The sequence below is a fragment of the Brassica rapa genome, chromosome A01 (genome assembly GCF_000309985.2).
Source record: "Brassica rapa cultivar Chiifu-401-42 chromosome A01, CAAS_Brap_v3.01, whole genome shotgun sequence".
In the NCBI taxonomy this organism is placed as follows: Eukaryota; Viridiplantae; Streptophyta; class Magnoliopsida; order Brassicales; family Brassicaceae; genus Brassica; species Brassica rapa.
The window spans coordinates 2,731,815-2,758,864 of record NC_024795.2 but is presented as its reverse complement, the minus strand read 5'-3'; the positions used below and the strand labels follow the sequence as shown (position 1 = coordinate 2,758,864).

Below are 27,050 nucleotides of genomic sequence, written 5' to 3'. Positions count from 1 at the left end.
ATCGACACAAAACACAAATGACTTGACTTGAGCGTGACGTCTCTAGCCACCCATTGATCAATAATTGATTTTATTTTTGACAACCAATAATTGATTCTATCCAGAGCTCATGACCAATCCCAATTCACACCTTTTTTAGCTCTAAGCCTATGGACACAAACCACTTTTATCTTCTTTGAAATATCACACTTCGTCACAATAATGCATCTTTGGAGTCTTGATACTTGGTTCGTCTCTTCCAACACGTAAGCATCAATCAATCTACCTCAATGTGCAAAAGATATTTTATGAATAAACCGGACTTCAAATTGTTATTATATATTACACCGGTTTAAAATCAGCACCAAGGGTCAGGACATAACTGACACAGATGGGTTATATGTAGAGAAACCATTCTCATATTTACTTTCTTCCTCCCCTTCTTCTTCCTCCTCTTCCTCTTCTTCAGTATCCCATAGAAACCGAGCATATGAGGCAAGAACATGACTGCCATAAACACCATTTATCAGTTATATTAGATTTATATTGATCATGATGAAGTAACGCATTATCTACTGACTACCGCACACCACATAAACATTGAAGATGCGCAGAGAAAGAAAAAAAGTCATATGAATGAGATGTCTGTCATTTTCAATAATGTGACCAATCAACTTCTTCAAAGGTTGGATATAGAGCGAATCAAATTTGATCCACAAAATCATTTACGTGAAATGTTATCTTACTATTCCCTTTCAACAATATCATTCCTATTAAAACAATCAATAAAGCTGCCCATAACAAATACTCAATGGCCCAATATCTCAGCAATCTACCAAAAATGGATTAAAAAACTTGTGAAGTTTGCATCTTGGATATACTTTAAGAAAAACCCAAATCCAAAGTTAGAGACTTTACTTGCATATATATCAGCAGGGTTCTAAGCAGATACTGAACTGTAACAAATATAGTTATGTTTCTACTCACCAGTCATCAGGAGAAGATTGAACAGCTTGATCAAAGTAAGACTGAGCACGAGCACCGTCTCCGTGATTCTTCCATATCAAGTCCCCATACATAGACAGCATCTCACCATCTCTCCCATCTTCAGATAACATCGCTCTCTCACAGTACTCCTCTGCTTTTCTCTCATCACCCTTCACCTGCACAATATTAATACACCAAAATTAGCAGATTTAAAACCAATCAAAATACTGAGAGAAATAATATTAATATTTTAATATAGAGAAATAATACAGACCAAGTCCAAGTGTTAATTAGACGACTCATTACACTATAGTTTAGCTTTTGTCTTTATCTTGTCTCTATATATACATACGGTGTTTGTATATGTATACCTCTTTGAGGAAACGAGCGTAGTTAGCGAGAAGAAGAGCATCTCCAGGATAACGTTGAATCATCTCTTCGTAGTAACCATCAACGCTTCCACCTCCACCTCCCCCTCCGCCGTCACCTCCGGCACCACCGTCTCCACCTCTACCGCCAAATCCACCGTTAGAACCTCCCTGGTGGAGCATTGATCTCTCCAAGACCTTAGAAGACGCCGCGTCGTCGTAGTAGATGCTTGACGCTTTGGTTCTGCTCTGAACCGCTCTCATCTCGTGGAGGTTTCCGTCTGAAGAAGCTCTGGGCATCGACTTACATCCTCGGAGAGAAGCAGAGACTGGACGAGCCGTCGTTGCAACGCGAGCTCCGTTTGTGCAACGAGGAGCTGGGGATTTTTGGGCGGCGCGTAGGTTAAGGTCCAGTGACGACGCGCTTCTCAGGATCATCTTTTAGTAATCTTCTTGTTTTTTTAGTGGAGTGTGTGTGAGAGAGATGAAAGATATTTATGAGACTGAAAATATCATGGAGTGAGTATACGTTCTTATCAGCCCCGCTATTTGTTATTACTTTCAAATTGACCCCAAAGTTTCAATATTTATTAATCACATCCATGAATTATTAATTAAGGCAAAATTGTGGAATTTGGTTAATCTAATTATTCTTGTCTAAAAAGGATAATTATTCTTGTCGGGAAGTATTTTAATGTAATTTGATTGGACGCAGAAGCACGTAAGTTAAGTGGATTAAGGAATTTGATTCTGCCTAAACAAATAGGCTTAAAGGCGAAATCCTTCGCATCTTTAGCCGGTTTCCACGGCCTTAATCAAATCAAGAACATGGACACAAGCGTTATTCTCTTTTTAAATTAATCGATGAGGAATTAAATAGCAGACGATGGATTTGGACAATTAGCAATGATGTTTTTTGATGTCCACATATTAGTCAACATATTAATTTGTTTGTTAATACCTATAACAAGCTGAAAACATTTACTAATGCATAAACCGTAATATCAAATCCAATTTACAAAAATAAATCGAACATAAACGAAACAAATGTAAAATATTTTACAAACATTTCCGACAAAATTAGACAAAAAAGAAACATTTCCGACAAGAGAAAGAAAATCGGTTAAAGAAAAAGCTTAAATAAACCCGTCGGTGAATTAAATTCCTTAATTGGTGCAGTTATACAGACTCCATGCAATGGGAGTGGACCCATCTGCACCAGATCATTCCACCCAATTCCACTAGAACAACAACAGCTAGCTAGCAGAAGGTATCGATTTGATTCCTCACTCACCACCTAAAAAGAAAAATTAAATTAAATTCCCCAAAATACCCTTTATAACGTTAACAACACCAAAAGGTCAAAACGTAGTCGTATCACCACCACCTTCATGTTCTCCACTCAGCTTGAGATGCGGTTGCCTTCAATTTTAAAAACCCACAGCTGAAGAAAAACGCCATTCTCTCTCTCTCACTCGAGCTTCCGTTTTCCGGCGGATCACAATCGGAATCTTAACCGTCGTTGTTGCGAAGCGATCTTACGATGTTTGACGGTATCTTAGGCCGCGGATTTGCTCCCAAGGGGTTTGTTTCTCTTCTCTCTCTCTGATTAACTCTTTTTAATGTGCGAATCGCGATTTGATTGTGTGATTTGTGATTCGGCAGGAAACCACTGATAAAACTGACTAAGAATCGGATCGATGTTCTTCGGAGGAAGAGGACTGCCACGATCAAGTTTCTCAAGGGAGATTTTGCTGATCTTATCTCTAATAGCCGTGACGTCAATGCTTATACCAGGGTAACGTTATCGTTCGTTAGAAGGATTGATTTAGGGGATTCAGATTTGGTTTTTTGATGATAAACGTTTGAGATATGCAGGCGGGAGGGCTTCTTGATGAACTAAGGCATCTCTGGAATCTTGATTTTGTTGAGAGCACTTGTGATTTCGTGTATAAGCAACTCTCCACCATGCAGAAGATGGAGTAAGGGCCAATGCCTTTTGCTTTGAGAATATTTTATGATTCTTGAGTTAGCTGTAACATAGTTATGAGTAGTTGAGAAATTTATTGTAGATTCTCTGGCATATCAACTTGTTAGGTTTTATATTGAAGAATCAAGATCAGGTTGTTTGGACTTTTGTTTATAAATATTGAATTGAATATATATAACGAAAGTCTTTTGGCGTTTTCCTACTCACATTGTTCTTGTTTGCTTAGTGATGTGGCTTAGTTAAACATTCTCAAAGATAGTTTAAGTACTTTGTTCTTGATGGAAACATGATTATATTTTGATTAGTTGATTTGCGTTTGTTTTTCCAGGGAATGTCCTGAAGATTGTCGTGAAGCTGTGTCGTCCTTAATGTTTGCAGCCGCTGGATTTTCTGAATTGCCTGAGCTGCGTGAACTGAGGCAGATGTTTCACGAGAAGTATGGAGATTCACTTAGTGTGTTTGTCAACCAAGAAGTAATTGTTTTTCTTTTCTAATGTATTATTTCTCAGTTAAAACTCATCTTCAAATCTTATACAGCATGTATGGTTAAGCACGTACTGTTTTTTTTTATAGCTTGTTGAGAATATGACATCAAAGCCATTTTCTTTGGAGAAGAAAGTGAAGTTGATGGAAGATGTTGCATCGGAGTATGCTATTCGTTGGGATTCTAAAGCTTTTGAGAAGAGGATCTTGAGGCAAAATGGTAGTTCAGTAAAGGTATGACGAATAGGGACAATAAACTGAAATATTTGGAACGTCACTGATTTATGATTTTTCTCATGGTCATGAACAGGATACCACTCACGAGAAGCATAAGTCTTTAGACGGAAGTGTGGCCTTGCCATCAGAAAGGAAAAAGGATGTTGCATCAGAGAGAAGAGATCCTTTCTTTCGACCGGATAATTATCAGAATGGTCTCAGAGAACATCAGCGTGGGCTAGCATCTAAAAATAAGTCAGATGATGTTCGTCACGCCTCCAGATCGGAAAGCAAGGACGATAAGGCAGAAAGGAACGAGTTCCATTTGCAACCGAATCACAAGTCTTCCAGAGGAAGACCTCAACCTATTTTTAACGAAGGTGACACTATAGTGATGAAGATCAAACGTGAGAATCTCGTTCAAGGGGTTGGACATCAAAATGGTGAAGCTGCTGCTGCGCCTAAGAAAACAGAGGTGACAGAGAAACACAAGCGTAGCAGCACCAAAACAGAAGATAAGTTAGTTCTTGGCTTTAAGCAAGAAAGTTTCTTCAAAGGCTACAAACATGAGAATGGTGAAGAGCATGCGCCTCAGAAAGTAGAAGATAACCTCTCAATGCCTCCAAAGCCAAGGTCGAAAAGAACACCATCTATAGATTCAGCCCGTAGACATCGCAGCGATCACGAGAGGAGAGAAAACACAGTTCCTGTGCGAGAGGGCACAGAAAAAGATTCATCTGCTGGTAACATCAAGGGTGGTGGAGATGGATATGATCCAGTAAGGAAGTTTGAGGAGCGGGAAGCGGAGAGAATGATGAAGTCCCTTCCCCCACCTCCGTATGTTAAACCGAGTGGTAAAGCAAAGATCGAAAAACCTGAAGCTTCAGCTTATCCAAAGGCTCGGTTTGATGGTGAAGAAGGAAACTGTCAAGACACTGATAAAAAGGTTTCTGAAGCAGGTCAGCATCAAGTGAATGACGTAGATGATCAATCTCTGAAGCGGCGATCTAGTAGAAGAAAACACATTATACAATCGAATGATGGTGATGATGATACAAGAAGCAGCAGAAGAAGGGAACACTCAAGGAAAGGCCTTCAAGTCTTAGTAGATGAAGATGAGAAGGACAGTGAGGAAAAGATGATGGATAAACTTCTTATGCATTACAGTAAAAAGCCTTCAAGTTATGAAGAATCTAAAAGCAGACGTTCACATCGTAGAAAAGCAGAAGGTGAAGAGATTCATCATCCCGCTCGGTCACTCAGTCTCCCCAGTGAACAATTTGCCGGACCATCTGAACCCGCAAAGACGTTTGCTCGTGCCGCCTCGTTTCAGCCAGAACGTAGTGAAGCTAAGCACGTTCACCCCAAGTTACCTGACTATGAGGATTTGGCTGCCAGATTTGCAGAGCTAAAAGGAAGGTAAATGTTTTGAGCAGTTTATGAGCTTAGAGAAACATAGTGTCTGTATGGAGATTACATATTCTATTACCCATTACTCACTTCTTACTATTACTTTACCATTGTTGGTCTGACACATTGTTATTGACCCCAAAGAGTTATTGATCATTTGTTTGCTATGTTGGGCTTCATTTAATAGTTTATAAACAAAATTGAAAGGATGTGTTTCTGTTTAGAAGAATGGAAGGCGGTTACAACACTAATTATTATTGAGTTATGTGTTTTCATCACTATTTAATCATAACTTTGAAATATAGGTTCAATTAATCTAAAACGACTTTATAACTAAAAACCAAAGATTAATATGTAAAGAGAAGTTTTATCTTAATATTTATCCTCTTCATTATTTAAAAATCTATAGTTAATAATAGTAGAGTTGTTGAAGCAAACTATATTAATTAATAACAATCTACAAATCGTTATATAGAAATTAATTAAGGCTTTCAGATAATGTTCTAATTTCTATATACAATCAGTTTTCCAAACTTTTAAGATCCCGAGCTAACTCTTGTTTTTTTTGTTATAAAGTTCGGAGTAAACTTATTCGTGTATAGTAATCTAGTTATCTTAAAATTTGTATATAATCTTTTGCTGTGTGCAGTCAAAAAAAAAAAAAAAAAAACTTTTGTTGTGCTAGCCTCTTAAATGATATCAGATTATACTGTGAACGTGGCATGTATCTTGACATTTTGACATTTTGACAAGTAATCAAAAATATCATAAGACTATCGAGTCTCAAGTTAACATATAAATATACACATATATTATCAACATAATACACTGTATTTCCAAGTTACAAAATTTTCCAAATGTTTGTTAACTTTAGTAAAAAAAAATATATTGTATTAACCTACACCACGCAAAAGACATTAAAAACATTGTTATATAATCTTATCTTCAAGACAATATTCAAATGGTGATACAATACCTTTTCTTTCCCATTGATTTCCTTTTATCATTTTCTCATTTTATTTAAACATATACATACAATTGTCCCATATTTTCTTTTACTATGAAGTGTTTGAAAACATTATTCTCAATGATTATACTTGTATCGTGTCATCTGGAATACGGAGATGGCCGGAGGATTCTAAGGATCAAAGATTTCATAACTGATACTAACCATAAAAACGTTGACTATTCACAAGTAATTGATCTCTTATAACTATTGATCTGTAGTTAGATTCTTGTCAAAAGAACAAACGTAATATGTTAAATTTATCATTTTAAAAAAAGGTATTTCAAAAAGCATGGAAAGGGTTATGCGAAGGTGAAGGTGAAGGAACTGGCGGGTCATCGCTAGTGATAAATGAGAATGAAAAATACACTATACAACCACAACTGTTTGAAGGTCCATGCGTATCTTCTTACATTCATATTCAGGTACTCTGAACACGTTATAAATCCAACTGACTTATATGAAGATCCACATACCACATGCAAAAATTGTTATCCATTCACACATATACACATGTATTACATGATTCACATATTCACATACATGTATAATTTATTTTTCTGGGGTAAGATCGATGGGAAAATAGAAGCGCCGAAGAGACCAAAACAGTGGGGAAACAAACGAACTGAGAGTTGGTTAATGTTCAAGAACGTGGAGAGTCTCTTCATCAACGGCTCAGGTGTCCTTGACCCCCATGGAGAAAATTGGTGGCGATCTGTTCGTCACTCTAAACGACCCAGAGTAAGTCACCTTTCCACCATATTCCTTTTCACTCTCTATATATAACAATGTAGTAAATTTTATTGTAATATACATTATTCTGTTGTGTGTTGCATGTGCAGACACTTAGCTTTAAGCAATGCACCGACATAATATATAATGGGCTAACTCAATACAATAGTCCAAAGAATCACATTTCAGTCTATGGTTGCACCAATGCAACTTTATCAAATCTTACTTTGCTAGCACCCGAGAAGAGTCCAAACACTGACGGCATTGGTATTTCTCTTTCACACAATATTCGTATCTTAGACTCGTCTATCCAAACTGGTACTCTTTAATTCTTCTTTTTATTTGAATTTGAAAATGAGTTTTGTTTACATTACATGGACTGGATTTGAGAAAATGTATGATAAACTCCTTCTTTATGTGTCGTTATATTTCCTACATACATATTAGGTGATGATTGTATTGCAATTACTGGTGGGCGTGGTGGTTCTTCCGACATCAACATTACTCGTGTGGCATGTGGTCCAGGTCATGGTATCAGGTTTGTAGACATAACAGCACAAAGAGATTCAAATTCATCCATATTTGACTTAAGTTTCATGAAAATTATTTTAAACATTAACTTGTTTATCATGTCTTAAAAATTCAAAATAAAATGAAGCATTGGAAGTTTGGGGAAAGGTGATATAGATGACACTGTTGAGAACGTGATCGTAAGAAGCTGCAGCTTTTGGGGAACTCAAAATGGGGCAAGAATCAAGACTTGGCATGTAAATTTTTTTGCAACCAAAATATTATATTCTTCTGAAGAATATATAAAGATATTGAACCTTACATATTTTAGGGAGGAAAAGGGTTAGCCAAGAATATATTATTTGAAAATATTACGGTAACAAATACTAAATACCCCATAATCATCGATCAACATTACTCTAATGGTGGCACTGGTCATGTCAAGGTAATATTCAAAATATATTAATTTTTACTAGAATACTGTATACAAATCACATATAAACCTATATACTATAAGCTAATTTTTTTTTGCATCTAGTCCTGCAAACTAGACATCTTAAATGGATGATAAATCAAATTCGATGAAATATTGTTACTGTACTAACCAATTGGTAATAAAACCATATGACTAAATTACAATATGCTTCACCTTTGGTATCTTACGATCACGACATAAGTCTGCAAATCTTTTATTTTTTTGCTAAAACATAAGTGTGCAAATCTTACAATAGTTTTCCTTTAGGTATGAGTTTTACGTTCAATTCATATTTTTTATTGAACGCATATATATGTTTTATGAATATTGTAGGGGAATGCGGTGAAAGTAAGCGACGTAACATTCAGATATATTGAAGGGACTTCAGCAAGTAAAATTGCAATAAAGCTAGACTGCGATGAAAATCAAGGGTGTCATAACATCGTGATGGAACATATCAAACTCACATCTGCAAAGCCGGGGAAGAAACTCTCTGCATATTGTAAATTTGCAGATGTGAAAGCTTCATTCGTTAACATCCATATAAACTGTGGTTTATATCCTTAACTTTTGCCGTTGTTTCCTCCTCTTCCAAAAATTATTTAGGAACATATACAAAGGATATTTTTTAACTAAAAGCAATTAGTTAATTATTTGGATAGAATCTACTAATAATAGCAATCTCAATTAATTATATACAAATTTATATTTTTCATCTAAGAAAATATAGATATCAAAAAAGTATTTTATTACTTCAAAAGTATATTTTATGTCATTTAAAAATATTTTTTAAATGTAATATTACTATTTTCATTTTTCAATTCGTTTTTTTAAGTTTGTAAAAGATTTCCTTTTTTATTATATGTAAATGTTTTTTGGAAAATTTTAAAAAGGAAACTATATATAAAAATAAATAATAGTATTTTAAATGTAATATTTTAAATTCATTAAGAGTATCAGTGTAATCAATCATCGTGAGAGTTAACGTGAAAACGACACATAAGAAACTGACTTCTCAAATAATATTATAGAGATAGCATGTTCAAAGTATTGTATAGTCACACAATTAATTTTTGGAGTTATTATGTACAGTATATGCAATCCAATTCCTCTTTTAAATCTATTTTTCCAATAAATTATTCTTAACAAAATAATAAAAGGAAATGTTTTTGTTTATTTACTTTTTTATTTGTGAAAAAAAAAGACAATGACCATATATATATATATATAAAGGATATATGGTCATCACCTATGTTTACACAGAGAAAAAAAATTAAGAGACAATGATGACGATGTTGCCAGATAATTTAGTAGAGGAGATACTAAGTCGTGTTCCGGCCACATGTCTGAAACGTTTACGATCAACATGCAAACTATGGAACGGTATATTCAACGATAGGAGATTCGCAAAAAATCACTTTGATAAAGCCCCAAAGCAATATATGGTTCTCAAGCTAACGGAGGAATATAGGCTTTGCTCATTCCGTGGTGAGCTTGGACTAATAGATCCGCTTTGTTCAGCTCAATTCAGGATATCTCATGCCTTTCACTGCGATGGCTTGTTGTTATGCACCAGCGAAAGCTACAATAGAATCGTGGTTTGGAACCCGTGTACTGGTCAAACCAAGTGGATCACCGATCCCACCGATCGTGTCATGTATTGGGTAACTTATACTCTTCGAAGGTGCTACCAAGAAAATAATTATAGCTATAAATTATTGAGACACGTGCCTTGTTACGAGAAGCTAATATTTGAAATCTGTGAGATCAACTCCGATTTATGCTGGAGGATTCCTCATGATGTCACTCCAGACTGCCTATTACAGGTTCCTCATTACAGCGTGTATTTGAAAGGAAAGACCTACTGGTGTGCTTCGGATTCAAAAGAGTTTGATGCGTGCATGCATTTACTGAGCTTTGATTATACAACAGAGAGATTTGGACGACTGTGCCTTCCTGGCCCGTATTGTAGACTCCATACTGTGTCTCTATCGGTTGTTAGAGAAGAGAAGCTTTCAGTATTATTACGACCCCATGATAGACTTGGAAACGAGATAGAGATATGGATAAGCAGTTCTATTGATGATTCCAAAGCTGTGTCGTGGAGCAAGATCTTCGCTTTGGATGATCCTCGTCTTGGCTATTGCACCCGGACAAGTTTCTTGGTGGATGATGAGAAGAAAATCGCTACATGTCGTGAAAGGTGGATACGTAGCCCTGACAATACCAAGGCCAAGCCCTACTACGTCTTGCAATACATTGTTGGGGAGGATAATGAAGTCACGCTACTGGATTTTGGAGCATCTTCTCATTTGCATTCGCAACTTTTGTTTAATTATGTACCAAGTCTGGTTCATATCCAGTGACACCTAGAGGGCAAAAAGAAACATTATTATTTCCAGCTACTTACAAATATTCCAGTGCCTAAGACTTTTATTTGTTCAAATTTTACGATTTTTTTATAAATAAAAATGTTTTACGCATTCGTAGATTACTTCAAAATACTCGATTCTACTACAGGCAGACTGCTTCGAAACGTTTTACTACAAACTATTATATAGTTAGCCTTCTCAGTGGTTAATCATTTAAATCATTTTACATCCTATAGTATTTAAAAGAGAAGGCTAGTTATTTGAATAGCAGGTTACATATAATATATTTAATAAAATTATATTGTATATGGGATTGGCTTAAGTTTATGAATTATCATGAGTATCTCTTATCAGCTCAAAGACAAAGAATAATAAAGACTTTAGGTTAGAACCAACTGTCATCATCAGCTCTTAACAACGCCATACTTTTAAAAATTAAGTTGCCACCCTCCAATTCTTTTATCAATAACTTATGTTTTGTCAATCAACCTAACCTAACAGTCTGAAGACCAGTAGTTAATGTTAGGCAAGACTAGAAACATCAATGTGAATAATACAATATTTAATGTAAATATTGATAAAGGTAAATGTTGAAGTAGACAATGGATCCCGATCAAATTCAGAAAAATAACATAGTAATAGTCTTATTGATAAACAGTATACTAAGGTGTCGTAAAATGGAAATTTGAAGGAAATATTGACTAGTATGAATCATTTAAATACATTTTTACAGGTACAAGAACATTGCCTATCAATAACTGTAACTTTAGTCATACTAAAAATATCCCACATCACATCCACATAAAATGTTATAGTATGTAATTAAAATAAAACATTGAAATTAATAAAATAATTTTTAAATAAGCAAACATATTTAAGGATGTAATCTAAACATAAATTAAAAATTAATTAAATTTGGTAAAAGTGAATAACAAACACTATTATACATTTAAAAAAATCAAAAATAATAGCGAGGGAGAATTTTTAATGGGCCCCAGATCTAAGCCCATTAGTCAATTAAAAAAAAAGTAACATTAAAGCCACGTAGCGTAGCCCAGTCATGCCAACCCTCTCTCTCTCTCTACATTAACACCACACCAAAAAGTCTCCTCTCCACTCCCCCCCCCCCCCCCTTTATCCTGCACCCTCGACACTATCCTACGCACCTCCTCCTCCGTCGAAAAAGCCACCACCACCACCATGGGAAAAGGCGGCGCCCTAAGCGATGGAGTCATCAAGAAGATCATCCTCTCCTACACCTACGTCGCGATCTGGATCTTCCTCAGCTTCACCGTCATCGTCTACAACAAGTACATCCTCGACAAGAAGATGTACAACTGGCCTTTCCCCATCACTCTCACCATGATCCACATGGCCTTCTGCTCCTCCCTCGCCGTCCTCCTCATCAAGGTCTTCAAGGTCGTCGAGCCGGTGTCAATGTCCCGCGAGACTTACCTCAGATCCGTCGTCCCGATCGGGGCCTTGTACTCGCTCTCCCTCTGGCTATCGAACTCCGCCTACATCTACCTCTCCGTCTCCTTCATCCAGATGCTCAAAGCCCTCATGCCTGTCGCCGTTTACTCGATCGGCGTCCTCTTGAAGAAGGAGTCGTTCAGATCTGAGACGATGACGAACATGCTCTCGATCTCGTTCGGAGTCGCGATCGCTGCCTACGGAGAGGCCAAGTTCGATACCTGGGGAGTGATGCTTCAGCTTGGAGCCGTGGCCTTCGAGGCGACGAGGCTTGTTTTGATTCAGATCTTGCTAACCTCTAAAGGAATCAATCTCAATCCGATTACGTCTTTGTATTACGTGGCGCCTTGTTGTTTGGGGTTTTTGTTTTTCCCTTGGATCTTCGTTGAGTTGCCGATTCTTAGGGAGACGTCGAGCTTTCATTTCGATTTCGTTGTGTTTGGGACGAACTCTGTGTGTGCCTTTGCGTTGAATCTTGCTGTGTTTCTGTTGGTTGGGAAAACGTCGGCGTTGACTATGAATGTGGCTGGTGTGGTGAAGGATTGGTTGCTGATTGCGTTTTCGTGGTCTGTGATTAAGGATACGGTTACGCCGTTGAATCTGTTTGGGTACGGGCTCGCGTTTTTGGGGGTGGCGTATTACAATCATTGTAAGTTGCAGGCGTTGAAGGCTAAGGAGGCGCAGAAGAAGGTTCAGCAAGGTGGGGATGAGGAAGCTGCTGGGAAGCTTTTGGAGGTTAGGGAGAGTGAAGGTGGTGGTAAGCGTGATGATGCTGAAGACTGATGATCATTGGTTTGTGGATCTGATGGATGTGTGGAATGTTTCAGAGGAATAAGAGCTGAAGGGTGGTTTGTTAGGATGATTTTGGTAGCTTTGGAGGGGAGTTTTTCAGCAGGGTTTTTGCGCATCTTTCGGGTTCTCACTACTTTTGCTTAATCATCTCTGTTCTTTGAGTTTTTTTAGTTGCTATGTTATTTACCTAAGTTATGGTTTAATTACTATTGGATGCTACAATGTCTTACAGTATTATCACACGAACCTTTGTGTTCTATGGATCTCTTTGTTATTTTCTTTTCTTGCTTCTTTATGAGTCTGTTGGTGACAGTTGTTTTAAGTAGTTTACTTTATAATTCAAGTTTGGTTCTTTGTTTATTGTGAGCTTGGTGGTGTTGAACATGAATCTGACCCGTTTGTGTCAGAAGAAGGCATGTTAAAAGTTACAGAACGTATTAAAAAGCTCAACCTGAAATTTGAGATAAAGGAACATAATGTTGGAAAGATCAAAAATGCATCAAGGATAAGTTAGTTTAACCTAAATTTTCTCTAATATTCTACTTAATACTACTTCACATGATGACTGATCAACAAAAGTAAAAGCATTCAGATGCTGGTTTAATAAAGCGTCTCGTTGTTAGGTACATTACAGACAACAATCACATGCTCTTTTTATTACACTTCCCTCCATCGAGCACAAGTAAACCGACCATTGTATCACCACCAATACGTAGGAACTACACAAGAAGTACACAAAGGCTTTGGGTTTAAGCATAAGAAACAAAGCCTATCAAATAAGCAACCTGTAAATGCGGATCTAATTGTTTCCACGCAATCTTTTTCCTGAAAGTTGATTGAAATGTGTCTATGGGCTCTTCTTTTGAGAGAGTATTATTGAGCATATAACTTGATTGAAAATTTACTTAACTAGTCTCTCTATAACATGTGTTGTAATTTTCTTCTTTTCGTATTTAAAAATCATAGTTTCCCAAATACATACAATTTATTTTCTTTCAAATTCAGCTCGATGGAGTTTTGGTTTAGGGCAAATCTTCAAAATAGCACATTTCTAAATTTATATCACAAAAATAGCACTCAAAAACTAAAATGACCAAAATAGCATTTTATCTTTTGAAAAATTTAAATTTTTTATTTTTTAAAATTTGAAATCTTATCCCCAAAACCTCACTTCTCAACTCTAAACCCTAAAACCTAAACTCTAAACCCTAAACACTAAATTCAAAATCCTAAACCCCACCCCTTGAGTGTTATTTTTGTGACTTTTGGCCTTGAATATTAGTTTGTGAACAAAAACTTGATTTAGTGCTATTTTGGTCTTTTTCTCTTCGGGGTTTATGCTTGTTCATATTCCCCAAAAACAAAACGATAACACTTTCTCTACGGCTCTACATTTCAATGTCGGCAAATATTGCGTGGTGTTGCATTCCAGTTTCTAAGTATACTATAATATCATAATGAGTTAAAAAGAAAAATGAAAATAAAATGCAAGAAAAGAATAAAATGAATAAAAAAAAACTAATCGGCGTCTACGTCCCACCCAAGCCCACTGACTCCACCCACCTACCAACCCCAAAAAGGGCAAAAAAAAAACCCAGACTACTTAAAACCCTAAGCTCAAACGAAAGAGACGACGACGACGACCCTTTTGACTCTGAGAGAGAGAGACATAACATACTCTCTCTCGTCCTCTTCACACCATTCGGAAATTTCATTCCTTTTATTTTCTTTTTGGGGCCGTTAAAGCTCATCACTTTCAGACAGCCTCTGTCAGCTCTGTATCGTGAAAGAAAAAAGATCTTTCCTTTTTACTTAAACCGCATCGAAAGCTTCTTATTGTGTTTGGGAAGCTATGGTGAAAACCGGAATCCAGCTGTTCGACGATTCAAGGAACGGTCTTTTCTCCGTTTCCGATTTGGGATGTGACCGGAGCTTAACCGGCGTTAACCACCACCACCATACAATTGGTGCCCTATTCGCTAGCGTCAATCAAACTAATCCATTCGGTTCTGGATCCATCCCTTCCAACGCCTCCTTATCTGCACAGCTCAATGGGAAAGTGGAAGAGTGGGAGGAACTAGTTAACGGCGAGAAGAAGAAGAAGAATGGTGGTGGGATGAAGTTGAAGATAAAGATCGGTAACCCTTCCTTGCGTCGGCTGATAAGCGGAGCCGTGGCTGGAGCCGTGTCGAGAACCGTGGTTGCGCCGTTGGAGACGATCAGGACGCATCTGATGGTGGGAAGTGGAGGGAACTCGTCCGCGGAAGTGTTCGGTGATATCATGAAGCATGAAGGTTGGACTGGTCTCTTTAGGGGTAATTTGGTCAATGTCATTCGTGTTGCACCTGCTCGTGCCGTTGAGGTACACACAATGAATCCCACCAAGTATTGACTAAAAAGTTTCTGACTTTACTTAATAATAATATCTCTCGTTGACTTTGTATCTGTGACAAGTCTTGTGTTGTGTTGTGTTGGTTGACACTGTCTTATGCCAAAAATGATGAGCCTTTGGTTCTCTTTTTTTTTTGTATGTGTAGCTTTTTGTATTCGAGACAGTGAACAAGAAACTGTCACCAGAACATGGTGAGCAATCAAAGATCCCAATCCCAGCTTCATTACTTGCTGGTGCTTGTGCTGGAGTTAGTCAAACCCTCTTGACATACCCTCTCGAGCTAGTTAAGACTCGTCTTACCATTCAGGTTTGGCTCCTCTCGCTTCTTAAACAAAATTTAACAAATTATAGTTCCATAATTAGGTAATTCTCACTCCCTTAGCTGAAGGATTTGAGGTCTCAGACAGTCAGATATTGTGATAATGGGTTTGGTCTGATACAGTTTTAGTTACTGCTCGTTAATCAGTCTTTAAAATTAATGGCAGAGAGGTGTTTACAAGGGGATTTTCGACGCATTTGTGAAAATCATACGCGAGGAAGGACCCACAGAACTCTACAGGGGTCTTGCTCCTAGTCTTATTGGAGTTGTTCCGTATGCAGCCACCAACTACTTTGCATACGACTCTCTAAGGAAAGCATACCGGAGTTTTTCAAAGCAAGAGAAGATTGGAAACATTGAGACTCTTCTGATAGGTTCTTTAGCTGGTGCGCTATCTAGCACCGCGACTTTCCCTCTGGAGGTGGCTCGGAAGCATATGCAGGTGGGAGCGGTTAGCGGGAGAGTTGTGTACAAGAACATGTTGGATGCTCTGGTGAGCATACTTGAGCATGAAGGTATTCTCGGTTGGTACAAAGGGCTTGGACCTAGTTGCTTGAAGCTGGTTCCTGCTGCTGGAATCTCGTTCATGTGTTATGAAGCTTGCAAGAAGATACTGGTCGAGAACAACAACCAAGAAGCCTGAGTTTTGGAGTTGTATGGACTCTCATGGCGATTTTTAGAGGTTTTATCAGAGCAACACAGTGGGTATATTAGGATTCATAGTTCTAAATTTATCATACCACTTGAGATTCCAAAAGATTTTCATTTTTCCATTATGTTGTGGATTCTGATTTTGATTCAAATAAGCTTATATTGAGGTTACACAATCTTTTCTTTTCTTTTTTTGTTGTATACAACAACTAAGCTTTAATATTACAGAAGTGTAACTCTTAAGTCTTAAAAAGGTGAAGCAAAGTAAATATATAAGAAAAAAAAAGAATTAAAGATTATCTTTTGTAGACTTATGTATCATTTGGTTTACACATCTTCTCCACTGGAAAAACTATAACATACCAAAATAATTAAGATCATCACAACAATGACAGCCACCAACAGTTTCATAACTCTCTTGCTACACAGAGAAAGCTAACACTGCATCACCATAACCGCTCGGTTTCACCATAATATGCACACAAAATGTATATAAAAATAGGGTCTAAAAGACACCACCAGGGACGGCATTGGGGTTGGCAGCTGGAGTGACAGAGACAAATGGATTGATCCTGACCCAAAGCAACGAAAAGATGGAGGCGAGAAGAACAGACCAAACAATGACGATGGTTGGTGTTCTGTTCTGTCTTCCAAGCAGACCTTTCAAGAACGGGTAGAGATGGGCAATGACCCACAAGGCGAAGAAAAGCTTCCCAAAGAGCGGACCCCATGACTGGTACCCGCTGTTAATAGCGTAAGAGACACCAGCCACAATGCCTATCATGTTCACAACTAGGACCGTGGTTGGTGGAATGAGAAGAGCTGTCCATTTGAAGATGTAAAGCTCTGCGAAGTCCCCATCTTCGTCTGAGGCTTTTGATGTGACGGTGAAGTTAGTGTCGATGCCCGCAAGTACCTTGAGTAGACCTTGGAAGACTGCAAAAAGATGAGCAGATGTGCCTCCAATGACCCAGAACTGCTCGTTTCTCCACCAGTCCTCAATGCTCACACCGCTCCATCTCAGCTCCAGGATTCCAGTCACAGCAATGGAGATGAAGAGAAGAATGAACCAAATACTCGCGTAGTTGCTTATCTGCAACAATGTTGTTATAGCTTTTAGAAACCAGATGATGAAGATTACAATTCGAAAAAGGTAAACAAGAGTGTGGTTCTGTTTTACGAACCTCAGGTATGATGAACTTGTCAGTGATGAGGCAAAAAGCTGGAAGAATACAATAGGCGATGAGAGGGAGAGCTGTAATAGGGTAGACAATGGTGTTGATGTAAGCGAGCCTCTCCAAGAGTCTCAACCTTCCTGTATAGCCATACCAGATAGGGCAATGTCTACTCAGAAGAATCTCGATAGATCCCAACGCCCACCGAAGAACTTGGTTCAAACGATCAGAAAGATTGATTGGTGCAGATCCCTTGAACGCAGGTCGTGGAGGATTGCAGTAGATAGACATCCAACCACGAGCATGCATCTTGAACCCAGTAAGAATATCTTCTGTCACAGAACCATAGATCCAACCAATCTAGCAAAAAAAAAAAAGATGTCATCAGAGAGGTGACAAAGACAACAGAAGAGCCTGTGGCTGCATTTGAATACTTACCTCTTTTCCCCACTCAGTCTTGTCCTCGTAACCACAGCTTATAACATGAATAGCCTCCTTGAGAAGAGTAGCTGGGTTGGTCGTTGGTGGAATGCCACCTTGTTCCATAAACGTGGCAGCAATAAACACTGGCGACTGACCAAAACGCTTCTCCACACTCTTCTGGGACATTAGAATAGATCTATCATCATCATATCCTGCATAAACAAGACTAGTTAAGTTTATATCATCACATGAATACTTGTTTCACTATAAGCTCAATCAAACCTTCGAAACCCTCATCGATGTCATCCATGTTGAAAAGTGGAGCATTGGAATCACTTCTGCTGATGCCTCTCCTTTTTTGATCATAGCTATACTTCTTACTGTTCTTTCCTTTCTTCCTTGAGCCGCAGCAGCTCTTGACAATGATGTTTGGTTGTAAATCTTCCTCTGTCAAGACAGGATCATATCCATATAGAGCTTGCCTGTTGAAACAACATCCAGTACCCACATATACTGGACCTTGGATACCATCTAACCCCTTCAAGTTAATCTGCCCAAAGTAACAAACATCTAAGTCAGGCAACTACCAGAAACGAGTAAATCCAACAAATATATGAACAAACAGAAAACAAAAGACTGTGTGCGAATGGGGGAGTGAAGCTTACATCGAAGAAGACAATATTCCTGTTGGCATATCGATCGTGCAAATCAATACCATCGAAACGCTGTGGGAACTGGACATAGCAGCACTTCTTTCCGTAAGCAGGGTCCATCAAGAAACACATGGCTTCTTTAATAGCCTTGCTGTTGTTGAAGTAATGATCACAGTCCACGTTCAAAAGATATGCTCCATTGGTAAGAACAGCAGAAACACGGATCTGTCAAAGTAAAGAGAAGCTAAATCAGGAGAGAACAAAAAGAATATGAAGCAACGGCTGTACAAGGCACTGAATAAGAGAGAAAAATAGAGGACACAGTAGGATTTAGAAAGATGACAAACCAAGGCATTCATAGCTCCAGCCTTTTTGTGATGCTGGAATCCAGGCCGCTTTTCACGAGAAACATAGATGAGTCTAGGCAGCTCATTTCCATCGGTATCTAGACCTCCGCTGTGGCCTAAGAACACCTGAAATTGAAACAAAAAGATGCAGCATAAATAAACATGTCCTGAAATCGTTGCCTTCCATTACTCTCGCCGTAAAGAATTGTTTTACTGTACCTGTATCATTCCAGGATGATCTCTGGTGTTGTTACCAGGCCAGGGAGTACCATCCTGCATCGTCCAGCCTTCTTCAGGGATTTTCTGTGCTTTAGCAACAAGTGCATTGATCCTCACCTTAAACTCCTCATACTCTCTCTGTCATCACAAACCAACACAAAATATTTTTTAGTCAATCAATCTCTAGTCTCTATAATGGATGAGAGAAGCAGATGGATTATCAAGTGGACCTTCATAGCTCGTCGCTCTTTAACAAAAGAAGGCTGGATCTTGTCCTTCAGGTAATCTATCTTCTGCTGAAAATAGAATTCAGGAGCCCTGGGTTCAATGCTGAATTTCTTGCAAAAAGGCACCCATTTCTTTGCGAACTCGGCAGTTTCAGAAAGAGATTCGAAGGTAAGCATCGCTGCACCATCATCTGAAACATAACAGGCTACTTTATCTACCGGGTAGTCCACGGCAAGAATCGAGAGAACTGTGTTTGCCGTTACAAGAGGTGGCTCTTTCAGTGGGTCCACCGTACTAACAAACACATCAACAGGAGTAAGCTGAGATGGTTCACCCTCTCGATCATATCTACAATAGGAAAACCATAATCAAACCATTAAATAATTAAAACTGTGTAAGATGGTATCAAATTAGCACACTAAGACATTAGATACGAGTGGGATGCATAGACTAGAGACCAACCTTATAGCGAGACGGTCAAGATAAGTCTCTCTGTTGATGGGGTACCATTTGGGAAACTGATCAAGAAGCCAAGAGAATGCAAACCAGATCTCACAAATAACTGAAGTCAACCACAGTGGATATGCATCTTTCACAGGGTGAGTCGTACGGTATTGCAAGAAGAATCCCAAGATGATAAGCCGGAGAATAATCACAACCCGATAAGGTGTGAGATGAGAAGGCGGGATAGGCACAATACGGCTCATAGGAAGTCGCGAGTCATCAGCCCTGTAAGCACAAGATCCATAATTGAATGGAAGGAAACAAAAAAAAAAGCACACTCAAATTTGAATATGAGTTGGAAAGTTGTAACTTACATTTGGAGTTCTTCGCCATTGGAGCCAGTCCCTTCAATCTCTCCTCCTTTCCCTTCATGATATTTGCCAGTCATCTGTAACATGTTCTTCTCCTGTTTCAGCTTCCAGCCTTCAACCCTTTCTTTCCAGTCAACGTTTCCAAGCCCGTAAGAGTTCAAGTCTTTTGACGGGTCCACGATCCTTACAGGGACTGCAATTTTTAGCAAGAGCTATCAGTTATAGAAGAAGAAAAAAACTACAAAAATGAATATGAATCACATCTAATAATGTGAATACCAGGTTGGCGTGGGTCAATATATGGAGATGAAATGGCATTCCTGTCACCAGGCCCCAAAGGTCCTGATGTAGTTCGCACAGATTGTGTATCAGGCGTCCGAATCTCTCCAGAAACCTGTTTGTATAAGAAAAAAAAGGTCAAGGATCTATTGAAAACAGACACAACTAACAACATAAACTATTTATTGATGTTAAGGTTATTCACAATGTAGCATTGATGTGAAATTCTTGAGCAGTGCAAATAGTCTAAAGCGAAAATGTAGGTCGTTACCCCATGTCCATGGGTGAGAAGAGGAATTGGCTGAGAATCATGTCTAGAGGAAGAGGAAAACTCTTCACGGCGTCTCGGCTTGTTAGCTCCTCCCTGGGCGTAGCTGAACTCATTCTCGATATCATCAACATCATCCTCATCCTCATCTCCTTCAACACGAGGACTCCCTGCAACATTCCAAAACAAAAAAAGTTGTTAAGCACATACAGCAGCAAAGACTAAATACAGAAAGAAAGAGATAACTGACCCCTGAGCCGTCTGTATCTAGTCTTGCAGTGAGGGCAACACTGAGTTCCATCTTTCCTCTCGTACTCATAGCAAGGACGACACACAGGGAAGGCACATTCATTGCAAGCCACAAAGAGATCTCCAGTTTCGGTGAGACCAGCGTGGTCACCACAGATCTGACATATCTCACGGTCCATATTCTTCAAAGGTTTGGACTGCAGTTTCATCAACGTTGCACCATTGTTAGTATATTAATTAAAAGAAACTAAATGTAATGCATATAAATACACAAATAATTAACAAGAACCATCTACAAAAACAATGAAGATGTGTCCCATGCAGGGATCTAACGAGATCTAACTGATAAAAGAAGCTGAACAGTTAGATCCTTAGATCAATAATCAAACTCCACCGACAGCTTCCGTAATAAGAAAAAAAATGAGTTTTTTTTTAAATTGATAGATCTGGTAAATGATCACTAATGACAGCAACTGAAGTCTTGAAGCAGAAAAGTTACTATTTTTAGAAACTTGAGATATAGACTAACCAACTACACACTAACAGAAGTGAAAGATCTGAATATGAGTTTCCATAATCCAACATTGAATGAGCTTTAGAACAGAAAAAGAAAAAGAAAAATCTAGATGAGATCTAAAATGACGAACCCCGCCGTCAGATTCGTGACGGATACGAACGAGCTCGTTTCTCCGGTAAGATCCAGCAACCAAGCCGGAACTGGCCTCCATCGCTGATGAGTGAAGAAGTCAACGAGCCACCGACAAACACACAGAGACAGAGAGATTTGTAATTTCAATTCTTTGGCCGATTCAATACGGCATCTCGAGAACCTCTCTCTCGAACTCAAAAGAAGATGTTCACACTAACACACTCTCTCTCTCTCTCTGTATCTCTTTGTCTGATTTGAGTTTTAACAAATCTGCTTTTGCCTATTTAATCGCTGTGTCTGTGTGTTCCGTTCCTTTTTAATTTTTTTCTTATTTTAATAATAATGACAAGTGGAGTGGATATTATTTCACCGGAAGTGGTGACGGCAGCCTCTTCATCTCCTATTCTTTGGCTCGGCTCATATATCGGCTTGGCTTATGCATCTTGGTGTTTTTCTATAAGCTGAGCCGTTGGCTTCTTCACTAGACGCGCCAGCTGCTAGTCAGTGACGTGGCCGAAATTGTAAGAAAGAGACAGGACAAAACAAATTATCATAATTGATTTTATTAGAAAAATAGAAGCCACGTTTGTTCACTGGTAACAGCCTGTTTTCTCTTATTCGCCATCATCTGTCGGTGGACAAAAAATTATATTGTGATTAATTAAGGTTCAAATTGTTAAATTTAAAAGTTACGGTCGAAAAACCAAATAAAAAATAAAATTGTCGGTTGACCCAAAATAAATAAAATTGTCGGCTGGAGGGTAAAACACATCCAAAAGACGTAGCAGACACGCCAACAAGACAATGCATATGTTTTACAAAAGTAACTGCTTCTTACTCTTCTTCACCTTCCTCTTCTGAGTAATAGAACAAAAGGATATGTGGGTTTTGTTTAATCATAGGCAACTAATCTCTTTTTCCCGCCTGAGCTATTACCGGAGGATGACGAACTCGATTTAGATGGTGATCTTGCTTTCCCTGTCCCAATGGGAGATTTTGAATATGATCTTGATCTTGATCCTGATGGACTTGGGCTGCGGCTAGCAGGAGATGGTGACCTTCTCTTCCTATACGGTGAACGGCTACGGATAGGGCTGCGGCTTGCAGGAGATGGTGACCTTCTCTTCTTCCTATACGGTGAACGGCTACGAATAGGGCTGCGGCTGTAACGCCGGCGATGACGTGGACCAGAAGATACAGAGCGGCTTCTTCTTCTTCTTAACCTGAGATTAGTTTCAAGTTGTTAAATCACAACAGCCAATTTTATTTGGAAAACCAAACTCGCTTATCTACTAAAAGAGGCTTTTAGATGTGAAATGGACTAAAGAGAATAAATGTAAATACCTTGGAGGTGTTCTTGCTCTTAATGGACTTCTGAACCGTCTTGGAGAGTACCTTCTGTGACTTCGAAATCTACAGATGAATACATTATCAAGAAAATGGTCAGCAGCAATGAGAGAATGTAATAGAAACGAGAGTGGGTGAGTGAGCTATTCACCTGTCACGGTCACTCCTATCACTTAAGCGATAAGGAGAACGATCAGGAGTTGGAGAGGCTCTGAATCTACGAGCGTAAGAGTATCTCTGGCTAAATCCTCTTCCTCTCCTGATGCGTCCATCAGGAGAAGCGCTTCTTGACAAACTTCTTCTACGGCCAAAAGGACTTCTTCTCCTCGCCTGAATTGGACTTCTACTGATTCTTCTTCTTCTTTCTCCTCCAACAGGACTCCTGCTGATACTTCTCCTGGATGATCGAATCGGACTTCTGCTCACACTCTTCCTAGATGATCGGACTGGACTCCTGCTCACTGATCTCCTAGGTGATCTTATAGGACTCCTGCTCACACTCTTCATATATGATCGGACTGGACTCCTGCTTACTGATCTCCTAGGTGATATAGAGGGACTCCTGCTCAGGCTTCTTCTAGAAGACCGAACTGGACTTCTGCTAGGTGATCTTCTTGCTCTTCTAAGTGGGCCCCTCCCAAGGCTTCCTCGAGATGCTGATCTTACAGGGCTCCTGCTAGAACTTCTGGCATTCCTACTTCTCACTGGACTTCTGCTAATATCCCTTACAGGGCTTCTCAATGGACTTCTGCTTATACTCCTGGAAGGACTTCTACTAATATCTTTTCCCCCTTTCATCCTCACTGGACTTCTACTAACACTTTTGCTAATGCTTCTCCTCATAAGCCTGCCTAACTTCTCACTCTCTGTGCTTTTGCCTCTCAAGTTCTTCACTTTGCGTCTAGGACTTAAGCTCGGACTCTTACTCGGACTCCTCCTAGGACTTAAGCTTGTTTTCCTCTTAGGACTCAAGCTCCAGCTCCTGCACATCAACTTTTTTTTATAAGATTCCATATGGGAGAAGAATAAAGATAACTCTTTAGCTGAGGTGTTATAAGAGATTGGAAACTCCACCTAGATTTGCCAGAATGATCATCAACAATATCATGTTGCCTATCAGATGCATCATCATCCTTGTCAAGCAAATCCGGCCCTTCCTTTTTGTCCTGGTGAAGTGATTCAGCTTCTTTTTGAAACTCTAGTGGAGAGTTACCTGTTTGAATATTGCAGTCAACAACAGTGTATAAAGGAAAAATATTAAACTGACTATATAAGTTAGGAAAATAAATTGCACACGAAGCATTATCTTCATTCATTGGACATGCCATTACAAAAACAAATCAGAAAAAAAACTGAGGTTTGCAGGAAGCTGGGAATAGAAGCTAAAACTCAACTGAGTTTTAGAGATAACCTGTTCTATTCGAGACTCTGGGTTTCCTCGTTTTTCCCCCTATATCAACATTAGCATCACTTTCGCTGTTGCCTTCTTCCCCTATAAGATTGTCTGGGGACCTGAAAGGTTGCAGAACAAAGTGAATAACTATGATACTCAACCAGTTAATACTTAGAACTAGTTGCTCCGGTACATGCTCCTCAAAACAGAAAAGACTTACTCAAGCAAATGAACATTATTACGTACGAAACATAAGCTAACATAACTCTCACTATACACTATACCCACACCAATTAAATAACTAAAATTCTCCTAAACACTAAACAGCATTCACACGGCAAATATGGCTCTAAACAAGTGAAGTGTACAAGACGTGCAAACCTTCTTGATTTGCGTTTTGATCTCTTATCACGTATCCTCCGCTTCTTCTCATGGCGCTTATCTCTTCTCTTAGACCGTCTGTGCTTATCTTTCCTTGAACTTCTTTTTCTCTTCTTCCCCCTTTCATGGCTCGAGGAACTAAGGTCAGAAGACAAATCTGAATCTGACTCACTGTCAGATTCTGAGGAATCCGTCTCAGAATCTGAAGAGCTTTCAGACTCAGATGATGAGTGTCTCCGCCTCTTCTTTCTTCTCTCACTTGAAGATTTCTTGTGCTTGCTCCTTTTTCGATCATCAATAACATTCTTCTTCTTGTCTGCATTGACAAATCATGCGATGATGAGGATTGGTTATGACTGCAAACTCACGACATATGTAGAAGTGACCAACAGTAAAATATTTGTACCTCCAGAATATTCTCCACAACGGATTATTTTCACCGTGACGGTAGGTTTGCCTTCCTCGTCTCCCACATGTTCAATTTTCTTTAGTACCTCTTTCCCTTGAATAAGCTTTCCAAAAACAACATTCTTCCTGATGAGATATATAACAGTGAGAAATGACGCAATGCCAAAGGAAAATCCACAATTACTGAAATGAAGGAAGGTGACGTTAAGGAGACCTATCAAGTTGGTGATTTGGCCTGAAGGTAATATGAAAGTGTGATCCAAACTTGTCACGTTCAGCAACATCCATGGATAAAAGACCACGCTCGTCATGCCTTAGTTTTGGTGACTCATCTGGTAACATTAGAAATTGCGTTTGCAACTCAGTAACATATATATCTTATAAATATGACAAGCACCAAACATTCAGTAAAGCAATGCTTCAAAATGAACTTCTACTTGTTGATACAAGTTTAAGTAATGAACGGCAAAGATAAGAGATATCAGTGTCACACACACACAATAAACGAAAAGAGATAGCTGATTAAAAAAAAACGGAATGGTAAACAAACCTGGAAATTTTCCAGCATATATGCTTTCCCCAGCAGTACCTGGAAAGTGGATAATATACAAATTTGTTCAGAGGATAAGAATTTTTAATGTTGACTCCATAACCTATTGTATGTTATCTAATGAATCCAAGCACTTCCACAGGAATCTAATGAATTCAGTTCCACCCAGTAGGCTATCACACTTTCAAAGTTACTATCAGTTAAATGTTGATTACGCAAATGAGAATTAATTTCTTAATCACAATATATAATCCCAAAAAACTGTGTACCATTGATATAAGATCAGAAACGACAGGTATTAGTAGATGTATCTAATAGCTCTACTTGTAAACTGTAGGTCAGAAGCCACATACCATCTCGACTCACAAAGTCGCCAGCCTGAAAAAAATAGTCAATAGAGGTTGTTAGTCAACCAGCAGCAACAATGAATTTGTTCGTACATAAAGTGTATTCTTTGCATGAGAAGACCTAAGTTTGAGCATGAACAACTAGTAGTGCAACCTTAAAACTATACGACACGAAAGCAGGTGTGGCTATCAGACCTGTAGTCCTACAACATAAAGAACAAGAACGAACTAAAAAAGCAAATATCCAAACAATGTTCAAAAAGAAACCAGAGTACAAGACTGCAACATCATATCGATAAATTTATAGATGAAAGATGCAGAAAGAAACCTGTGCTGAGGAACCTTTCAGAATCCTGTGGAAAAAGGATCCTTTGTAATGTAAAGGTTTTCCACTTCTGGGTCCGATTCCTTTCTCCCCTATATAATAGATTTTATAAGGAAAAATAAATGTTAGAGGAGAAGGAAAGTCAAAAATTAATTTTGTATACAGCAACGAAGTAACAAACCTGTACATAGTGCACGGAAATTCTCTGATGTCTTGGGAGCTACATCAGGGAAAAGCTAAAGAAACAAAGTTCAAATGTTCAACACTTTTAGCTTTGTCAAGAAAAATACAAGCAAGAGAACCAAAACAGCATGGTACCTCAAAAACCATAGTCTCAGCTGGATCTCCATCAATGCATACATCCATATAAACCTGCGGATTCTTCTTTTTCGCCATGCCCTTTTAATATATATCTAGCAATCCAAAGTTCAGACCTGTAAAACACACATGGAACACAAAAGAGACTTGATTATCAAATAGTCCTGAAATAAACCCACTACAAAATTAGAAAACTTCTAGACACCTCAATTAACAATGTCATTTCTACAACAAAATCATGCTCACAACTACTCAAAACTAACACGGACAAAAAGATTCCCACAAGAGTTTATGCCAACAAATACAATCGTATCAGTGGAGAATTGTGCAAATCATGAAAAAAAAAATTATCAGAGAATCAAGTTCTTCAAACATCAAAATTCCACTGCAAATCGGCGAGCAGAGGGCAAAAGAATCGCTAGGGTTTTACCTGAGAACACGCCGAGCCACCAGTAATAGAATGACTGAGAGAGCTGGAGGAAAAAAAACCTAGCGGACACTTTAAAAAGAACAAACACCAG

At 38.6% G+C, this 27,050-nt stretch overlaps 8 protein-coding genes across 14 annotated transcripts; 5 read left to right on the top strand and 3 right to left on the bottom strand.

Annotated features, from left to right (window-relative positions):
• Window positions 1-144: 144 nt before the first annotated feature.
• LOC103851057 lies at window positions 145-1,815 on the bottom strand. The gene is made up of 3 exons (XM_009127884.3): window positions 1,338-1,815; window positions 967-1,142; window positions 145-486 (listed from the first exon to the last, which is right to left on the bottom strand). The coding sequence occupies exons 1-3, from the start codon at window positions 1,770-1,772 to the stop codon at window positions 351-353; spliced, it is 747 nt and encodes a 248-aa protein (XP_009126132.1). The 5' UTR covers window positions 1,773-1,815; the 3' UTR covers window positions 145-350.
• A 343-nt stretch (window positions 1,816-2,158) lies between these two features.
• Window positions 2,159-5,642, top strand: LOC103851047. The gene is made up of 6 exons (XM_009127873.3): window positions 2,159-2,918; window positions 3,000-3,132; window positions 3,213-3,316; window positions 3,653-3,797; window positions 3,898-4,041; window positions 4,118-5,642. The coding sequence occupies exons 1-6, from the start codon at window positions 2,878-2,880 to the stop codon at window positions 5,444-5,446; spliced, it is 1,896 nt and encodes a 631-aa protein (XP_009126121.1). The 5' UTR covers window positions 2,159-2,877; the 3' UTR covers window positions 5,447-5,642.
• Window positions 5,643-6,029: 387 nt separating this feature from the next.
• LOC103851024 (probable polygalacturonase At3g15720) lies at window positions 6,030-9,420 on the top strand. 3 transcript variants are annotated; one of them, XM_009127855.2, is made up of 8 exons: window positions 6,032-6,628; window positions 6,718-6,864; window positions 7,010-7,180; window positions 7,282-7,438; window positions 7,619-7,709; window positions 7,830-7,938; window positions 8,013-8,126; window positions 8,490-9,420. In XM_009127855.2, exons 1-8 carry the CDS (start codon window positions 6,494-6,496, stop codon window positions 8,721-8,723), a joined length of 1,158 nt encoding a protein of 385 aa, XP_009126103.1. In that variant the 5' UTR covers window positions 6,032-6,493; the 3' UTR covers window positions 8,724-9,420. The 3 variants fall into 3 exon arrangements, with proteins under 3 accessions (XP_009126110.1, XP_009126103.1, XP_009126095.1); XM_009127847.2 differs by having other exon boundaries at window positions 6,033-6,628; window positions 7,282-7,489; XM_009127862.2 differs by lacking the exon at window positions 8,013-8,126 and having other exon boundaries at window positions 6,030-6,628; window positions 7,282-7,489.
• LOC103851017 (probable F-box protein At5g47300) lies at window positions 9,387-11,354 on the top strand. The gene has a single exon (XM_009127836.3). The coding sequence runs from the start codon at window positions 9,440-9,442 to the stop codon at window positions 10,520-10,522; it is 1,083 nt and encodes a 360-aa protein (XP_009126084.3). The 5' UTR covers window positions 9,387-9,439; the 3' UTR covers window positions 10,523-11,354.
• Window positions 11,355-11,611: 257 nt separating this feature from the next.
• LOC103851006 (probable sugar phosphate/phosphate translocator At4g32390) lies at window positions 11,612-13,153 on the top strand. Its single transcript, XM_009127824.3, has one exon. The coding sequence runs from the start codon at window positions 11,729-11,731 to the stop codon at window positions 12,782-12,784; it is 1,056 nt and encodes a 351-aa protein (XP_009126072.2). The 5' UTR covers window positions 11,612-11,728; the 3' UTR covers window positions 12,785-13,153.
• Window positions 13,154-14,022: 869 nt separating this feature from the next.
• Window positions 14,023-16,333, top strand: LOC103850995 (adenine nucleotide transporter BT1, chloroplastic/mitochondrial). Its single transcript, XM_009127814.3, has 3 exons — window positions 14,023-15,155; window positions 15,331-15,492; window positions 15,671-16,333. The coding sequence occupies exons 1-3, from the start codon at window positions 14,646-14,648 to the stop codon at window positions 16,145-16,147; spliced, it is 1,149 nt and encodes a 382-aa protein (XP_009126062.1). The 5' UTR covers window positions 14,023-14,645; the 3' UTR covers window positions 16,148-16,333.
• A 103-nt stretch (window positions 16,334-16,436) lies between these two features.
• Window positions 16,437-21,721, bottom strand: LOC103850985 (cellulose synthase A catalytic subunit 1 [UDP-forming]). Its single transcript, XM_009127805.3, has 14 exons — window positions 21,459-21,721; window positions 20,813-21,008; window positions 20,566-20,732; window positions 20,295-20,409; window positions 20,019-20,208; window positions 19,663-19,929; window positions 19,203-19,548; window positions 18,973-19,110; window positions 18,754-18,879; window positions 18,419-18,631; window positions 18,036-18,303; window positions 17,769-17,965; window positions 17,340-17,690; window positions 16,437-17,248 (listed from the first exon to the last, which is right to left on the bottom strand). The coding sequence occupies exons 1-14, from the start codon at window positions 21,537-21,539 to the stop codon at window positions 16,661-16,663; spliced, it is 3,243 nt and encodes a 1,080-aa protein (XP_009126053.1). The 5' UTR covers window positions 21,540-21,721; the 3' UTR covers window positions 16,437-16,660.
• A 368-nt stretch (window positions 21,722-22,089) lies between these two features.
• On the bottom strand, window positions 22,090-27,045 carry LOC103850950 (peptidyl-prolyl cis-trans isomerase CYP95). 5 transcript variants are annotated; one of them, XM_009127770.2, is made up of 15 exons: window positions 26,960-27,042; window positions 26,530-26,645; window positions 26,393-26,447; window positions 26,215-26,303; window positions 25,893-25,917; window positions 25,540-25,578; window positions 25,204-25,321; window positions 24,988-25,115; window positions 24,582-24,897; window positions 24,219-24,319; window positions 23,882-24,020; window positions 23,334-23,789; window positions 22,959-23,297; window positions 22,805-22,873; window positions 22,098-22,683 (listed from the first exon to the last, which is right to left on the bottom strand). In XM_009127770.2, exons 2-15 carry the CDS (start codon window positions 26,605-26,607, stop codon window positions 22,353-22,355), a joined length of 2,283 nt encoding a protein of 760 aa, XP_009126018.1. In that variant the 5' UTR covers window positions 26,608-26,645; window positions 26,960-27,042; the 3' UTR covers window positions 22,098-22,352. The 5 variants fall into 5 exon arrangements, with proteins under 5 accessions (XP_033135310.1, XP_033135317.1, XP_033135315.1 ...); XM_033279416.1 differs by having other exon boundaries at window positions 22,959-23,789; window positions 26,960-27,045; XM_033279419.1 differs by lacking the exons at window positions 26,530-26,645; window positions 26,960-27,042 and adding an exon at window positions 26,041-26,089 and having other exon boundaries at window positions 22,090-22,683; window positions 22,959-23,789.
• Between the last annotated feature and the right edge of the window lie 5 nt (window positions 27,046-27,050).

Excerpts from the sequence above, each read along its gene's own strand:
- LOC103850985 (XM_009127805.3), bottom strand. The coding sequence starts at position 21,539 with ATGGAGGCCAGTTCCGGCTTGGTTGCTGGATCTTACCGGAGAAACGAG. Across the intron at positions 19,930-20,018 it reads AATGGCGAAGAACTCCAAAT|GGCTGATGACTCGCGACTTC; the intron begins GTAAGTTACAAC and ends TTGTGCTTACAG. Across the intron at positions 17,691-17,768 it reads AGACTGAGTGGGGAAAAGAG|ATTGGTTGGATCTATGGTTC; the intron begins GTAAGTATTCAA and ends TTTTTTTGCTAG.
- LOC103850995 (XM_009127814.3), top strand. The coding sequence starts at position 14,646 with ATGGTGAAAACCGGAATCCAGCTGTTCGACGATTCAAGGAACGGTCTT. Across the intron at positions 15,156-15,330 it reads CACCTGCTCGTGCCGTTGAG|CTTTTTGTATTCGAGACAGT; the intron begins GTACACACAATG and ends TTGTATGTGTAG. Across the intron at positions 15,493-15,670 it reads AGACTCGTCTTACCATTCAG|AGAGGTGTTTACAAGGGGAT; the intron begins GTTTGGCTCCTC and ends AATTAATGGCAG.
- LOC103851057 (XM_009127884.3), bottom strand. The coding sequence starts at position 1,772 with ATGATCCTGAGAAGCGCGTCGTCACTGGACCTTAACCTACGCGCCGCC. Across the intron at positions 1,143-1,337 it reads ACGCTCGTTTCCTCAAAGAG|GTGAAGGGTGATGAGAGAAA; the intron begins GTATACATATAC and ends AATATTGTGCAG. Across the intron at positions 487-966 it reads CAATCTTCTCCTGATGACTG|TCATGTTCTTGCCTCATATG; the intron begins GTGAGTAGAAAC and ends TGTTTATGGCAG.
- LOC103851024 (XM_009127847.2), top strand. The coding sequence starts at position 6,494 with ATGAAGTGTTTGAAAACATTATTCTCAATGATTATACTTGTATCGTGT. Across the intron at positions 7,181-7,281 it reads GTCACTCTAAACGACCCAGA|ACACTTAGCTTTAAGCAATG; the intron begins GTAAGTCACCTT and ends TTGCATGTGCAG. Across the intron at positions 7,939-8,012 it reads CAAGAATCAAGACTTGGCAT|GGAGGAAAAGGGTTAGCCAA; the intron begins GTAAATTTTTTT and ends TACATATTTTAG.
- LOC103851017 (XM_009127836.3), top strand. The coding sequence starts at position 9,440 with ATGATGACGATGTTGCCAGATAATTTAGTAGAGGAGATACTAAGTCGT.
- LOC103851006 (XM_009127824.3), top strand. The coding sequence starts at position 11,729 with ATGGGAAAAGGCGGCGCCCTAAGCGATGGAGTCATCAAGAAGATCATC.
- LOC103851047 (XM_009127873.3), top strand. The coding sequence starts at position 2,878 with ATGTTTGACGGTATCTTAGGCCGCGGATTTGCTCCCAAGGG. Across the intron at positions 3,317-3,652 it reads TCCACCATGCAGAAGATGGA|GGAATGTCCTGAAGATTGTC; the intron begins GTAAGGGCCAAT and ends TTGTTTTTCCAG. Across the intron at positions 4,042-4,117 it reads AAAATGGTAGTTCAGTAAAG|GATACCACTCACGAGAAGCA; the intron begins GTATGACGAATA and ends GGTCATGAACAG.
- LOC103850950 (XM_033279416.1), bottom strand. The coding sequence starts at position 26,607 with ATGGCGAAAAAGAAGAATCCGCAGGTTTATATGGATGTATGCATTGAT. Across the intron at positions 25,918-26,214 it reads TGAAAGGTTCCTCAGCACAG|GCTGGCGACTTTGTGAGTCG; the intron begins GTTTCTTTCTGC and ends TATTTTTTTCAG. Across the intron at positions 22,874-22,958 it reads GATAGGAGTGACCGTGACAG|ATTTCGAAGTCACAGAAGGT; the intron begins GTGAATAGCTCA and ends ATTCATCTGTAG.